This window comes from Citrus clementina, unplaced genomic scaffold, assembly GCF_000493195.1.
Source record: "Citrus clementina cultivar Clemenules unplaced genomic scaffold, Citrus_clementina_v1.0 scaffold_5, whole genome shotgun sequence".
Classification (NCBI taxonomy): Eukaryota; Viridiplantae; Streptophyta; class Magnoliopsida; order Sapindales; family Rutaceae; genus Citrus; species Citrus x clementina.
Genome location: NW_006262201.1, coordinates 9,081,939 through 9,098,530, shown reverse-complemented (window position 1 = coordinate 9,098,530; position 16,592 = coordinate 9,081,939). Strand labels below are relative to the sequence as shown.

General features: G+C 34.4%; 1 protein-coding gene and 1 pseudogene across 1 annotated transcript; one reads left to right on the top strand and one right to left on the bottom strand.

Annotated features, from left to right (window-relative positions):
* Positions 1-1,664: 1,664 nt before the first annotated feature.
* LOC112097860 lies at positions 1,665-3,960 on the bottom strand (annotated as a pseudogene).
* A 9,707-nt stretch (positions 3,961-13,667) lies between these two features.
* Positions 13,668-16,050, top strand: LOC18040315 (BAHD acyltransferase At5g47980). Its single transcript, XM_006431778.2, has 2 exons — positions 13,668-13,825; positions 14,535-16,050. The coding sequence occupies exon 2, from the start codon at positions 14,583-14,585 to the stop codon at positions 15,951-15,953; it is 1,371 nt and encodes a 456-aa protein (XP_006431841.1). The 5' UTR covers positions 13,668-13,825; positions 14,535-14,582; the 3' UTR covers positions 15,954-16,050.
* Positions 16,051-16,592: the final 542 nt, after the last annotated feature.

Here is a 16,592-nt window from a genome sequence, read left to right as displayed (position 1 = left end):
AACCATTTGAATAAAAAAAGACTAATATGAAACAACTTGTTCTTGTTGAAGAACTAAAAACTTTAGTTTTGATTTTATTCATTATTATTTTGTGCATGGGTTAGTCAATCTGGATTTGGAGATTCAATGAAAACTGATTGTGGAAGAAGATGAATTTTTCAGTTTTGTTGTTTGCTTATGTACTCTTTCTTTTTTAATTTTTATGAGCTATTTATGCATTGTTGATTGTAAGATAATCTCTCTCTCCCTCTCTTTCTCTCACTCTCTCTCTTAAAATGCCAGATGATCTACTTATTAATAGAATAATGGTAAACTAGTGTGTTTATTTATTTGAGTTTTTTTTTAATAACAACAAAGATTCGAATGCTACCTAGAAGGTGAAAAAATAATTTTAAATCAAACTTCAAAAGTTTGGTAGATGGAGAAAGATGGTAAAAATCTAATTGTAACTTATTGAGAGAGATGAGAGCAAGGTCATTTGTGAAATTAGAATGGGTGCTTTTAGAGTGAGAAATTGTTTAAACTATCTTTAGTGGGGGTCTTAAGAATAGGAGTTTTATGAACATATTTGAGGGGTCCCAATAACACCACTCTTCTCCAATTTTTAGAGAACACAAATTTCTTTTTCATTTTTTATAAATATACTCATATGTATATTCGGGTGTAAGAAATCTAAAAAGCTTGTGAAAAGAAATTATGCAGAATAAGATTTTTTGCTATTTTCTTGAACTTATGAGTTATGACAACTATATGTTAAATGTACATAGTTTTAAGTTGGAAGGATTTATATGTTTCACCATTATTTTTATCAAGATTTTTGGAGCTCCATGCTCTGTGATCTTGAGTACGAAGATTTTTATATGTTTTGAAGAAGAACCAAATACTTCTCCCACCAATAATTAGCTTCGTAGCAGCCAACCAATAAGAAGAGGCAATAGTTGAAAATGGAAACAAAGCGGAGGGAGGAAAAGGAGGAAAGTGTAATATAAGGAAATTTTCTTTAATTGTTTATTTTTTATACACGTATAAACTTGTTATTAAATTGGAGCACCATGTTGACGAAATGACGTGATGCTCTTAAGAGTACCCGAGTAAGAACACAAATTCATGGGGGGCGTAAGTCGTTCCGATCTTTTACTTTCGTAAGACATGTCGTTGTTTAAGGCATTTAGAGTCAACCGACAATTAATTACTGTCATCCATTATCGCTGGTATCAAAGACGACACAGTATATGCCGTTTTGGCAATATCACTTAAGTGACGCGTGAGCAACACGTGAGGAGCTACGGCAGAGGTAGTCACAACTGTTTTGTACATGTGTCAGCTAGCTGTACCATCTGCATTACTGCATATCAGTTGCAACAGATTATATTCATGAGCTGGTTATGTGATCTTTTCTTTGATCTAATTGAAGAGAGAGAAAGCTTCGTAGAGAGAGAGAGAGAGAGTTAGCTTCTTGAATTATCTGTAATCTTCTCTAAATCCTTGTAATGATAATTTTTGAGTTAGTGAAATCATTGAGCTTGTGATGAACCACTTTAATTCTTGGTATTTGATCTGTTTTCATTTTGTTTCTTGGGTAGTTTGTTTTCAATTCTTAAGTTCTGTCAATCTTGCTTGAATCTCAAGCATTAACTAAGTTCTTGGGGTGGGCAAAGTATAATCTAACCAAAGGTTTGATTCCCAACAATCCTCTTCAAGAAAATAATATCTGGCCCACAGTTTTCTCGATGGAACTCATTAAGAATTGCAATCAATGAAATTTCTAGCGCCAAAATCAACCCATAACATCACTTCCGATAACAGATGACCAAGTTAGAGTACTTCAACTCGTCGAAAGCTTATTGGTATTTTCCGGACCAATGCAAAGTTCGATTCTTCCTGAGGAGGTCAATCAAGGGTACCGCCTCTGAATCGACCTTGATAAAGCACCGATAATAGTTCACCAGACTTTAGTATGATATTGTTATCATCAGTTAGAGCTATTACTCCTTTCGTGCAAGTTGATTTGTGATGAGTAAATCCCTTATATCTGGGCACTATGCCCACGTCTTTCAGCGCTTTGACAAGATCACACTCTTCCTCGGACAGTCCTCTCAAAATAATCAAGAAGGTCCAGTGGAGAATCACTACCATGGGCGAACCTCTCATCTTTCTAAGGTTTTTTCAATTTTTCTTAGTCAGAAACTGACCACTTCCGATCTACAGCAGGAATATAATAATAAAATGTAGTAAGAAAAGTGGAAAAATTTTTCTCTCAAATTTGTCTTTTCATGTTTTCATAAATTAACCAAATACTGATGATGAAGAAGAAGAAAAATACATACAGTGTCAGAGATGCCAACCTTTGTGCGACCGCGTTCGTGTTTGCCACATAAAAAGCTTTTCCTTCACCGGGAAAGAACCAAGATTTTGGTTTAGAGGTTGCCGAAATGTATATGAAAAAATTTTGCAGTAAAAATAAAATAAATAACCTTATATTAAAGAAAACATGCAGCAACTATATATTACACCATCTAATTCAATCGTATAAAAAATAAAATAAAATAATGCCAAAAAAATAATAGCTATAGTTAATATATGAACAATGCACGAATCTGTTAGGAAATTGAGCTTCCTCCCAAGATCTTTTCAAGCAATTTATCAAGCAATAAATTAATAAGAAAAATTAAATAGAGAATATACCAATCACACAACACAAGATTTACGTGGAAAACTTCAAATTCAGAGAAAAACCACGGCCGTTGTCAAAAAGACAATCAGAGAAAAAAAATTCACTATGTGAAAAATTATTACAACCACACTCTCAGAAATAATTTTCTCTCACCCACAAGAACTTTATAATTTTAATTCCTTAAAATTACTCAAGCTCTAAACTTTGTTTCTTCACAAAACTGGATGCACAAACCAAATGAGCAGCACTCCTTTTTATAGCCAAAATTGGCTATTAAAATACTATTATATTTTCCACCGCCATTATCTTCTTCAACTCTTCCTTTTTCTTCTTTCTTGTCAAAGTTGTTTGCTTTTTTTCTTCATTCAAAGATTTGAATGTCAATATTCAAATCTTTAAATGTTGACAATGGCTGGCACCCCATCTAGAAGGGCGGTGCCAGCTTACCTCTTTTCACATAATCTTAATACTAAAGTAACATACATAATTCATAAATTAACACATAACAAATTTTATGCTAAAAGATATAAATTAAAAGTTCATAATGGAAGATTTCTTATTAAATAATAATAATAATATAAAGAAATAAGTGCAAATAATATAAAGTTAAAAAAAAATGTGGAAAGCAAACATTCAATCTTGACGAAGAAAGCAAATCTTGGATCTTTGGCCCTTATGGGAAAGAAATTAGAATTAAGGAACTTAAGAAGGGAGTTGAATGGTACCTTTAGTCATAATATGTGAAATAAATTTAAAAAAGGAAATAGAAGATGAAGGGAACATTTTTGAGTATTGGAGAATTTGAGGTAAAGTTCGACTCTTTGATGGGAGAGAAAAAGGTTAGATAATTTACTTTTATATAAAGGAAAAGTAAAATAATAAGTACTATAAAGTAGAAGGGATGTTAATGTGTTTCTAAAGTTTATGAGTTACCGGTTATTAATATTTTTCTCAGATTTTATTTTGTACTTAATATTTTAAAATTTTCATTATTATTAAATAAATAAAATTTCAAACTTCTGGGTTGCCTGGGCATGAGAGTGGTTCCACCACTACCCTTAGCGGTCAGTGGCCAGAGGACATGTATGACGATGTGATTTCTTTCATGAGCAATTGCTCTTTATGCGGGGCTCGCAACAGCCATGTGGCCAAGTCTGGACTAGCAGAAAGTGGTCAAAAGTATTTTGAGCAATTCAACAAACCAGCAAAATGAAAATAAGAAGGAAAGGGAGCTTCATTTCAATGTCAAAGATGTAGCCTTTGTTTGCAATTGACTCTGTGCGCATGTATATGTAATTTCGAGTCCTTAATTTGATTGCTATAAAATGGAGCAAAAAATGGAGAGAATGACAAGAAGAATAATAAGAAAGAAAAGCATTATGGATTTTATGTCTTGACTGGGTGGTATTTAAGCTGAAAAGTAGGAGTTAAAAAATTAAAAATTAATTTGGACTGCACTTATGTCCCCCCACTTAAATTCTGGAGGATTGCTTAGTATTACAAGCAGAGTGAACAAGACAAAGTATTCCTTCTTATTATTTCTTGCTTGACTACTGTATTACAGAGCAATTGTAGTATATATAGAGACAAGAAAACAATGACAGCTAATAAAGAATATTACACGGAAAAACCAATTTGTCAGACTGCCAATCATGAGCCAATCATTTTAGAATTCTAGAATCTTCAGCTGCTCCATGCTTATGTGCTGATATTCTTCAGCACAGCTGTTCTGCCAGCTCAATAATCCTGACTCATCTTCCATGTCAGCTGGCTGTAGATTACAGAAGCTTAGGTGGCATGCCAGCTTGGATTCAAGGTCAATCTTTGACTCTTCACAACTGCTGTTTTCAACACCCCCCCAAAAAAAATTTGGTGAAACGGTTAGAGAAAAGATTTTATTGAAATGGAAATTTACCACCTATAAAATGGTTAGAGAAAAGACCTGAGAGAAGAAAGGACACAATGGAGAAAGAAAAGTTATCGTGATGATATATTAAAATAATAAAAATTGTAATTTTATTTTAAAATTGTTTTTTCAGAATTGTAATGCTATGCATTCGTAGTTGATAACTTTTTGTTCTCGTTCACGATAATTTTTTAGAATCAACTTCCAATGCTGACATTGAAGTATTGTTGGAGAGGCACTCCTTACTGTATGTCCTCACTCTTTATTCAATTACTCACCTCTCCATGCCTTTATGTCACTTTTCCTGCTCAACAATTCGTAGCAAGTCACCTTTTGAAATGAATTGAGTCCTATTTTGCACCTTCAACCTGCGTGACTTGTGTGATCGGGGTGATGCATTCAAATGTTAGGCTTCTTAAGTGCTTAGCAGTTAGTACCTCATTGCCCTACTTGTGTGAGTTCAGAGTATATATAGGGAGATGTACATGTTCAGTATGTTATTGCTCTGTCCAAGAGTATATAGTTTTCTCCTATATATTTGCATCTTTCACTGGCACTTGTTTAGTAAAAGATTTAAATTCAATGTGAAAAAGTTGAAAAGAAACAATGCGAATTGACTATGTGATTGAAGGAAAATCCGTGCTAAAGATACGTTGCCCACAGTTAGGGACAATATCCACATCGATTAAAAGCAAATCTTGGGTTAATTATATAAGATCGACCGGGCAAAAAGACCGGTGTACATATACTATTTAAGAAACATGTTATTGAAAATTAAAGAAGGGACTTAGGAGCCCAAAAAAAATAAAATAAATAAACAAATAAATGAGGGCAAAATCCTCTTCGAATTTGAAGAGTTTAAGGATCGTTGGGTTAAGTTAAAAGTCTTTCCAATAAGAAACACAGATTCATGTTAAATGTATTCTGCATTTGTCTCTGTGTGTGTGGGTACTAGATTTTAGGTGTATAATACGAATCCTTAATTTGATTGCTATTTACTGGAATTTTAAATGATTTATTTATCCTAGGAATTTTACTGAGTGATATTAACAAACATTTTTGTTTGATTAGTGATCAGAGTTATAATTTTTGGAGATTGGAGTTATATCGATAATAGAAAAAGAGTAAGGGGAATAGACTGTACTGAAATGGAAATTCACCTCGCCTATTCATCTAAAGATTTGAGAGAAGAAAGGACTCGATGATGAGAGAAAGTTACTGTGATGATATATTAAAATAATAAGAACTGTATTTACTCTGCTAAAGTCTCTTATTCAGAATAGTAGTGCTAAGCTACGTATATATATAGATGTTAAACATATATATAATTAGTAATTTCAAGAGATATGGTATATGACTTATTATTTATAGAAAATTGCTTTAAGATTATTACATAAGTGAACAAATATGTTAATAAATCTGATAGACGATAATTTTGATTGGTGAAACGTGATTTGAGTTACCATTAGGATCGTCGACTAAGTGAATTATTAGCCAAGTCCCCAGTGGCAAGGATCAAATTAGGATCGTCAAGACATGATCTTGAAGCTTCTCAACTAAGTGAATTATTAGCCAAGATCTTTGAGACTATGCCATTATAATATTGCAAATATGGATCAAATTAGGATCGTCAATATTGTATATTTAAAGTTTTCACCAAATGTATATGTAAAGTGTTATTGTTTTATTAAAACACATGGTATGAGCAAAAAATGCATGTTTTTAATTCCATGTATCTCTCATCTTTTAATTTAATAAAGTGAGGGATCACTCATTGATAACTGATTACTATTACTATTTTTTCTATCAATTCCTGATGATTTTATTAGAATGAATGTGTTGGAGTGGCACTCCATCACCGTCTTCTCAATCTTTTAAATTCTACTTGCCACTACCACACCTTTATGTAAACTCCTCATTAATTGTATTATTGGTACCTATTTTGCACCTTCTACATGCGTTTTTTACAAATGAGGATCTCTTCTCAACTTTTAAGGATTTTGTATCATTTGTTTTTTTGGTTATAGTATATCAATATATTTTAATAAATTTATTTATTTATTTATTTATTTATTAATCACCAATCACCACATAAATTTTTTGCTCAATACAAGGTTAGATCATAAAAGAATTTTAATTTGGGTAATGCATTCAAATATTGGTAGGTCAGGCTCTTAGTATCTATCATTGCTCTACCTATGAGAGTTTTGATTATAGAGGTGGTAATATTGGTCATGGATACGACATGATCAGTTTCTTCAAGATTGTTTGTGGCTCTATGCATTATGTTTTTATGGATTGGCTGCAACAATTATTTTAAAAGTCACATCTAACATTTATGAAGAAGGTTATATGAGATCTAGGTGTTTTAGTTAATTTTAAAAATATAAAGATAAATTTGACTAATCATTAGTTTTTCAAAATTTTGTGAAGGAATTAATCATTTGCTAATTTTTGTTCAGGTTGGAAAAGTAGTCTTAGCAGGTGGGTTGGATTTAATTTCTTTTGCAATGCGGCAGTGCATTACTGAATAAGCTTACATATTTTAATGATATACAGAGGAGACATGATGACCCAGTGAAAGTTTAATGTTCAAAATATTCTATTGATTTTAGAGAATACCGGAATAAAGAACAAACTAAATTCACGTTAATTCAAAAGAATTCTGCAAATTTCGGGGTTAAAACTCGTTGATTCTGCAGAATACCGAGAATTAACCAACTTAAATACTCATGCAGAGATTTGAAAATTGAAAATATTATTGAAATCAAAGCCGCTTTCAAAGGCTACAAGAGGGAGCTATTTATAGTAATAGTAATTATCCTAAATCACGAAGGAAAACAAAATTCTAAATTGAAAAGGAAACATAATTCTAACTTATAAAGGAAATTAAAAGTCCTAAACCTTTGTTAATTAGGAAACATATCATAGTATAATATAGATTCCTAGTCTGCATCATTCCCCCCAGGATGGAGAGAATTCAATGACTACCTCTGTAAGGAATAAGATGCTTGACATTAAACACATCTGCAGTGCATATATCACTTGGAAGCTTCAGTCTGTATGCATTAGGATTTATCTTCTCGATAATCTCTAAAGGTCCGATTTTCCTTGCAGAAAACTTGTTGTACTCTCCAATGGAGAACCTATCTTTGGTTAGGGTAGCCCAAACAAGATCTCCCACTTGAAATTCTAAAGCTCGATTCTTTTTGCCTGCCACAATTTTATAACCTTCGGTAGTCTTCTTCAATGACTCTTGTGTAGTTGCATGAATCTTCTTAAGCTACTCAATAAAGTCTTCTACCTCGCTGCTTTTGCAAACTAAATCTGGAACTAGAGCTAAGTCGATGGGAGCTCGTGGATTGTATCCGTAATTCGCCTGAAAATGGCTTAAACTAGTACTATGCTTAATTGCTCGGTTATAAGCAAACTTGACTCGGTATAACTTCTGATCTCATGTCTTCAAGTTATCGCCAACTAGACTACATAGATGGTTTCCTAAAGAACGGCTGACAACTTTGGTCTGACCATCTATTTGTGGGTGATAAGCACTTCCGAAATTCAGGCAAGTGTTAGTCAACTTATATAATGTCTCCCAAAAATGGCTAAGAAATCATGTATCTCGTTCAGAAACTATAGAACTCGGTAAGCCATGCAATTTATAGACTTCCTTGAAGAATAAACAAGCAACAGTCAAAGCGTCTGTAGTCTTTTTACAAGCAATAAAGTGAGCCATTTTCTAGAATCAATCCACAACAACAAATATTGAATCTGTACTCCTCTAAGTGCAGGGTAATCCCAAAATAAAATCCATGCTAATGTCAGCCCAAGGTTGTGTTAGAATCGGTAGTGGCATATATAACCCAATATTAGTTACGATACCTTTGGAAACCTGACAAATGCGACAAGTCTCGATATAGTGATAGACATCACGCCTCATGGTAAGCCAAAAATAAGTGTTGGCTATTAGAGCCAGAGTTTTGTCACGACCCATGTGCACTTCATTATGTAACTCTGCAATGATTTTTAGTCTCAAACTTGAGTTAGGAACACATAACTAATTACCCTTAAAAAGGAGTTCGTTATGTAAATAATAGTCTGATTGAAACCCTGCAGCAACCTCTTTTAATAAAGGAGCAAAGGGTAAGTAACATATAACTCTCGAAATGTGTCAAATTCAAGGACTTGATTATGCATTTATGTCAACAAAGAAGTTCGTCGACTAAGTGCATCCGCTACCCGGTTGGATTCGCCAGAGGCAAGCTTTACCACAAATGTAAACTCCTGAAGGAATGTTGTCCACATGGCATGTCTGTAAGAGAGCTTGTCTTAACTATTGAGATGCTTCAATGCAGCATGATCAGTGTATAAAATAAAGTCTTTATGAATCAGATAATGTCACCAATGTTTTAATGCTTGGACCGCTGCGTAAAACTCCACGTCATAAGTTTTGTAACATGCCTTTGCTCCGTTCAAATTTTCGCTAAAATAAGCTATCAGCTTACTCTGCTAGCCTTAGCAGCCCCAATGCCTACTTTGGATGCATCACAATACACCTTAAAAGTGAGAGAAGTCTGGTAAGGCAAGTATTGGGGATGTAATCAACTTCTCTTTGATAATCTCGAATGTGTTAGTAGCTGCTTCTTTCCACGAAAATTGTCCTCCTTTCATGCAATCTGTGATTGGCGCTATAATAGTACTAAAATGAGGAATAAATCGTTTATAGAAAGATGCCAATCCATAGAAACTTTTGATGGTAGATAAAGTAGTTGGTTGTTTCCAATCTTAAATAGCATCCACTTTCGATTGATCAACGGATATACCATCTTTCGACACCATATATTCTAAAAATAATACTTTCTCTGTCAAGAAAATACACTTGTTTATTGTTGTGTATAAACTTGATGCTCTTAAGGTTGAAAGTATTTCTCTCAAATGTTGTAAATGTAACTCGTGGCTGGCACTATATATAAGTATATCATCGAAGTAAACAACCACAAAATTTCCAATAAAAAGGTGAAGAACTTGATTCATAACTAGCATGAAAGTACTCAGAGCATTGGATAAGCCAAACGACATTACAACCACTCTTATAACCCTTTGCAAGTTTTAAAGGTTGTTTTCAATTCATTTCCAGGTCGTATTCGAATCTGATGGTAGCCACTTTTCAAATCAAGTTTGTTAAAAATTGCTGCTCCACTGAGCTAATCTAACAAGTCACCTAATCGAGGAATTGGAAAACGATATTGAACTGTAATTTTATTGATAACTTGATTGTCCACGCACATCCTCCAAGAGCAATCTTTCTTTGGAGTCAACAAAGTAGGGACTACACAAGGACTTAAGACTTTCACGAATAAATCCCTTTTCTAGTAACTCTTCCACTTGGCGCCTTAATTCCTCATGTTTTGTGGGACTTATACGATAATGAGGTCGATTTGGTAATGCAGGGTCTGATACTAAATCAATTTAGTGTTGTATATCCCGAAAAGGTGGTAAACCCTGTGGTAGCTTGTTAGGGAACAAATCTTGAAATTACTCTAGTATAGGTGTCACAACTTCAGGAATCTCTGAATCACTGTGACTTTCCTTTCCCAATAAAATGTAGACTCTCTTTGTCTTTGTTACAACATCTATAAACTGCTTCTTGCCTAATAAATAATTACCCAAGTCTTATTTAATGGTGAACTCCTTGTTAGGTAGGAGAACAATCTTAGTGTTGTTAAACATAAGGCTATAAGTATTCTTTTTCTAATCATGTGTTATATTTCTATCACATTGCCAAGGTCTGCCCAGTAATAGATGACAAGCATCCATAGCTACAACATCACACTAAACTTGGTCTTTGTAGATCGATCTAATGGATAAGGAAACTAAGCAACATTTAAATACTGTTACTTAATTGCCTTTCTTCAGCCATGTGAGCTTGTATAGTGTTTAATGAGGTTCTGTCTTTAAATTTAGCTTAATTGCGGCTTTTTCTGAAATGACATTCTCGTAACTGCGTAAGTCTATGACTATACGACATACTTTTCCCCCAATTGTGCAAGTACTCTAAAAAATATTTTGTTGTAACCACTTGTCTTTGTCTTAACCTTTAGAAGTGAAGAATGCACTGTTCACGATCAACATTGGTCTGCTATCACTATGTTCTTTAATGGATTTTGTGCTACCACCACTATCAAAAGCTGGCTCTTCAGCGAACTCTTCAGTTTCTTCCTCCTAGTAGTCTTTACTTTCCTCGGTGCCTACGAATAAGCCTTTATTGTATTTTTCTCCCCTTTTACATTCTGTCATTTGGTGTTCACTTTCTTCGTAATTAAAACAGCGTAATCCCGAACCCAAGGATTGAGTTTTGGTGCTTTGAGTGATTTCACTAGATTTACTAGTTTTATTTGGAGGACTTGGAGGAGTGAAATTACAGAATTGAGAAGCCGGGTTTGAATTATCACGAACAACACTTCGAGGACCCCGAAAGTTTGAGTCATTAGTACGCCGACTAAATTGCTTCTCCAACTGTAAAGCCTGTTGGTGTGCTTCTGAGACAGAATATGGATCAAGTAAATTCAACTGGTCTTGAAACTAAGATCGTAGGCCTCCAATATAATGGGAAACTTGTTGTTTTTCTATTTCTGTTAGGTCATTTAGCGCTACCAACTAATGAAACTCTATGGTGTAATCATTTACTTATCGATTATCCTGCCTCAAATTCTGTAACTATTGGTATAACAGTTTGGCGTAATTGTGAGGTAAGAATGCTCCACGCAAGTGCTTTTTTAGCTTTTCCCAAGAGTCAATCTTCTTTTTACCTTGCTTTATCCGTTTCAGCTTCGTTTTTTGCCACCAAGTTGCTGCTCTTCCACGGAATCGAGTTGTAGCAAGTGAAACTAGTTTATTATCAGGGACTTCATTGTATTAAAAAACTTTCTCAATTGCATTAATCCAATCTAATAATTTTTCAGGTCGACCACTTCCCTAAAATTCAAGAATGTCAATTCTCAACCTAGATTCTCATCTTTTATCATCAGTAGACTCAGATCTATGCCTACACCCGAAGAATGAGTTAACGAAGCTTTCATTTGATTTGTCTTCTCGTTCTGGTGTACGATGTCGTTCATCAAGTAACTCTGTCATTCGTGCCATTTGTGCAGCTAACATATTAATTCTATCCGTCATGCTAGCCAGGGCTTCATCTCTAGAAACATCATCTTGTTTGTAAGTTGCAACATGAGCATCATGAGCTTTTCTTGCAGGTATTTTTCAAATTCGGGTTTAAAAAGGTTATGGGGCTAAAATGAAAATTAAATAAAATATTGGGTCGAAACTATAATTAAGCGAAGTTTTAGATTTCCTGTGAGGATGGTCGGAAATCGGGCAAAGATGGGTGGATCTGAAAGACTTTCGGTTGATGAGTATGGTGGTGGTGGTTTGGCTGGAAATTAGAGATAAAGCCGGCGGTTTGGTGTTGGCTTAGATTCCGGCGAAGGGCTGGTCGATCGGAGGTAGGGAATAATAAAAGAGGTGGAGCTCGTGGAGAGGAGTGGATTGATGGCGGTGGTACTGGCTAAATCGCGACGGAAACCGGCGAACGAGAGCAGCGACTTACGCGGCGGTTTTGTCTTTTTCCGGCGATATGTGGCTGATTGACGTGGCCGATGCTGGGGTTTGATGGGCGGCTTGTTCTGTCTCTGATGGTGGTGGCCATGAACGGAACGGTGATCGAAAGATTGCGCCGGCCGCTGTTGACGGCGGCAGCTGCGGGCTGCTGTTTTCTTTTTTTTTACAAAGCTAAATGGAAAAAATTAAAAGGGGGAAAAGAAAAGATTTTGTAGTAGATGGGGTTAGATTGGTAATAGTAGAGTTTTTATCTCTGATAGTAAGTTAATGTAGCGGAAGTTTAATATCAAAATATTTCGTTAATTTTAAAGAAAATCAGAATAAAGATTAAGTTAAATTCACGTTAATTCAAAAGAAATCTGTGAATTTAAAAGTTAAAATTCGTTAATTTCGTAGAATACCAAAAATTAACTAACTCAAATACTTACACAGAGATTTGACAATTGAAAATATTATTGAAATTGAAGCTGCTTTCAAATGCTACAAGGGGGAGTTATTTATAATAATAGTAATTATTTTAAAATATTCTAAATTATAAAAAAAAATTATAAATTGAAAAGGAAATTAAAAGTTCTAAAACTTAATTAATTATGAAACATATTCTAATATATTATAGATTCTTAATATGCATCACATGAACAGCAGTCGGCGGCTGGCCTCGTTTTAAATTTTTGCGCTTGCGGAAGCGCATTGCTGAATTGGCTGGCATATTTTAATGACATAAGAGACATGTGATAGTACTTAAAAATAATATAAGCAACTGACGAATTTTAATAATACAATATTTTAAAGTCATTTTTCTTTTAAGAAACCTCGGTGAAATAAGGAAAACTTTATTTAAATACAAATAATAACTATATATGTATAATGCAAGGCACATGCATATTATGTGCAATTCGAAATTCAACGGCCGGCCGATTAATTAAATTAATCGTGCATTGATGAAGCAAAGCAATTTAATATTAATGGAGTCAAATTTTGCAACTAAACACAGTTAGGCTGTAATCAGAACGCTTGTATACATTTATAAGTCATTAACAAATTATTTTAAGTCATTAGATTTTGACTATGAATGTGCACGATTCCTCATAGAGATCCAAAAAAACACATTTCAAGCACATGCATATCATACAAATACTCATTAAACAAAGCTTGCATTGATAAAGCAAAGCAATTAAATATTAATGGAGCCAAATTTTGTAACTAAACACAGTTAGGCTGTAATCAGAACGCTTGTATACATTTATAAGTCATTAGATTTCGACTATGAATGTGCACGATTCCTCGTAGAGATCCAAAAAAACACATTTTATTAATATCTATGCAAGCACATGCATATCAAGTACAAATACTCATTAAACAAAGCTTGCATTGATGAACTAAAGATATTAAATATAAAGGAGTCAAATTTTGCAACCTAAACAAAGCTTGCATTGATAAACTAAAGATATTAAATATAAAGGAGTCAAATTTTGCAACCTAAATAGTCAGGCTATTCAGAACGCTTGTGCATATTTATAAGGGATGGTAATAGCTATCAAGGAGCAGCAGTATAACAGTCAGCTGTCATACAAGCAACTGAGGTCTAGAGCACATTCTACAGGAGAACGGCAGGCTTTGTATTGCTTGTAAGTAACCAATACTTTGAGTCATGAGATTATGGCAAATTACTGGGTTTTCATCCCCTTTTTTTGGAGATTTTATTTATTTAATTCTATTTTTATTATGTTTGTTTTAATTATTACAATTTACACATATATTATAATTTAGAATCTACTAAATACATACACTTCTAATACAATCAAAAGGTTTGGAATCTGTTTACCACACATTTGGGGCTTTCAAAAATGAGCATTACAGAGAGCCCCACTGCGCATGAATTTTACTCGAGCTGAGTTTTTTTTAGTTATTACAATTTGTATATAATAATTTTTTGACATTTGAGAGATATTTTTAGGGAGTAAATTTTCAATAAGGTATCCTTTACCTTATTAACGTATAAGATAAGTTAAAAAAATAAGAAAAACACGTAAAGATACATTTTAATACAATATATTTTATCTTTTAATACATCAAAATATATATTTTTCTGTTTTTTATCTCTTCTCTTGCCATATTAAAGTAAAAGAAATTCTTACAAGATAATGATTCTATTTTTATGACCGCTTATTATTAATTCAGATGATTTTTTTTCTTGGTTTTTCCTGGCGGGTTTGTTTCTTCCCTTCCCTATGCTGTAAAACTTTTTTCTTTTTCAATTTAATCTTCCCTCGCTTTGTCAACAACTATTCATAAAATATACACATAATAACAACCTTTTGATGTTTTATTGGACAGGTACTAATTACTAACTAGAAGTCCACGTACCGCCGTCGCAAGGCCAACATGGTGAGGGCACTAGAGGTACAAGTCCTAACCAGGGAAAACATCAAGCCAGCATACCCTACTCCTCATCACCTAAGAAATTTTAAACTGTCTCTCATGGACCAGATCACTTTTCCGATATATGTGTGCACTATTTTTCTCTACAAAGCAGACAGCAGTGTAAAATCTTACCAAATATCGCAACGTCTCAAGTCATCCCTATCAAAAACACTCACAAAATTCTACCCATTTGCTGGGAGACTCAAAGATGATTTCTCAATCATATGTAATGACCAAGGGGCCGAGTACGTTGAAGCTCTTGCTAACGGCTTTTTGTCTGAATATCTACAAAAGCCAGATCAGAAGTTGTTACGAGATTTTCATCCGTTCAAGTACGCAGAATCCTCAGCAGCAGGCATCGGGGATCCAATGCTGCGCATACAAGCTACTTTTTTCAAATGCGGGGGACTGGCAATTGCGGTTTGCACTCATCACAAGCTCATTGATGGATCCTCGGTAGGCACATTCGTTAACAGCTGGACCGCCACAGCCCGTGCAGATAGTCAGTCATCAAGCATCAGCAATATTAATAAGGAAGTGATTCCTGCATTTGTTGCTGCAACGTTTTTTCCAGCAAGTGAATCATTCGTGCCCTTACCTTTCCATAATGCACCGACTGAAGTAAACAGATATGTGTTTGATGCATCGAAAATCGACCAACTCAGGGCTAAAGTTGCAAGTGCCACCGTGCCTAGACCATCACGCGTCGAGGTTTTGACTGCACTGATTTGGAAATGTGCAAAGGCGGCTTCAAGATCAAACCTCGGGTATTCAAGACCTTCTTTGTCAGTACACGCGATGAACGTGCGTGCCGTGGCGAAGCCACCCTTGCCTGAAAACTCCGTGGGCAACTCTGTCGGCTATGTGACGGCGCAGGCGAGTGGAAATGAAATTGAAACGGTACAAGACTTGGTTCTTTCGTTAAGGAAAGCGAAGGCAGAATATAGCAAAAAGGGTCTCCAAACAGTGCTCGAAACCAAGAATCTATTCCATATTCCGGAGTCACTTCAAGAAAAGTTTGAAAAAGATGAGATCGATTTCTACACTTTCTCCAGCACTGTTAACTTTCCATTTTACGGATTAGCAGATTTTGGATGGGGGAAGCCAGTGCATGTGACTATATCAAATTATGTGATATCAAACTTGTTTGTTTTGATGGACACAAACGATGGGAAGGGAATAGAAGTATTGGTGTTTCTGAGCCCAGAAGACCTCGCCTTGTTTGAACGTGACCAAGAACTGCTTTCATTTGCTACTGTTAATCCACCAGTACTCGATATGAGTACAAGTACTGGAAAAAACGTGTCATCGATTTTGAGGTCTTCCCTTTGATTTTGTGATACATATTGTCATACTGTGCGCAAGTGGCCTACAACTTTAGGGCTTGTCATCTTGGTCTTGCATGTCCGTTTGATTATTACTTGGGCTCTTTTTATTATAATCTTAAGCTTTTGTTTAAGTTTTATGTTGATGATCTTAATATTTTATCGTAGTTGTATGTCTCTCTAAAAAGATAAGACTCATCGTATCCCCAGTTGTGTATTTTCATTTTTTTATTCAAATTATAATAAACCATCTCGCTTCAACACAGGTCTACCTCAAAAAAATATTCTTTATCAACAATAAATTAAATTTAATGTCTTTTTTTCTTATTTTTTGTGTCCAGGTTTAAAATATGAGTTTAATGGGCACAGAACTGTGTGTGGTTCATTCATATGGTTATTATTAATTTATTTAGATCATTGTCATGTTGTGCGTAAATTATAAACTTTTGTCTTGTGTTGTTTTCACGTAGAATAGAATAAGTGCATGTGCATTGTACTTGCAAGTTCAAAAATATATCTTCGGAAAATATTTAAGTTATAGCGGTCCGTCTAGCGTTTGTAAATTATTTTCAATCTTTTACTTTCTTTTTTGGGTTAACAGTGGCCCTTAAATTTTTGATGAGATGTAGGGGTGGGTATTATCTGA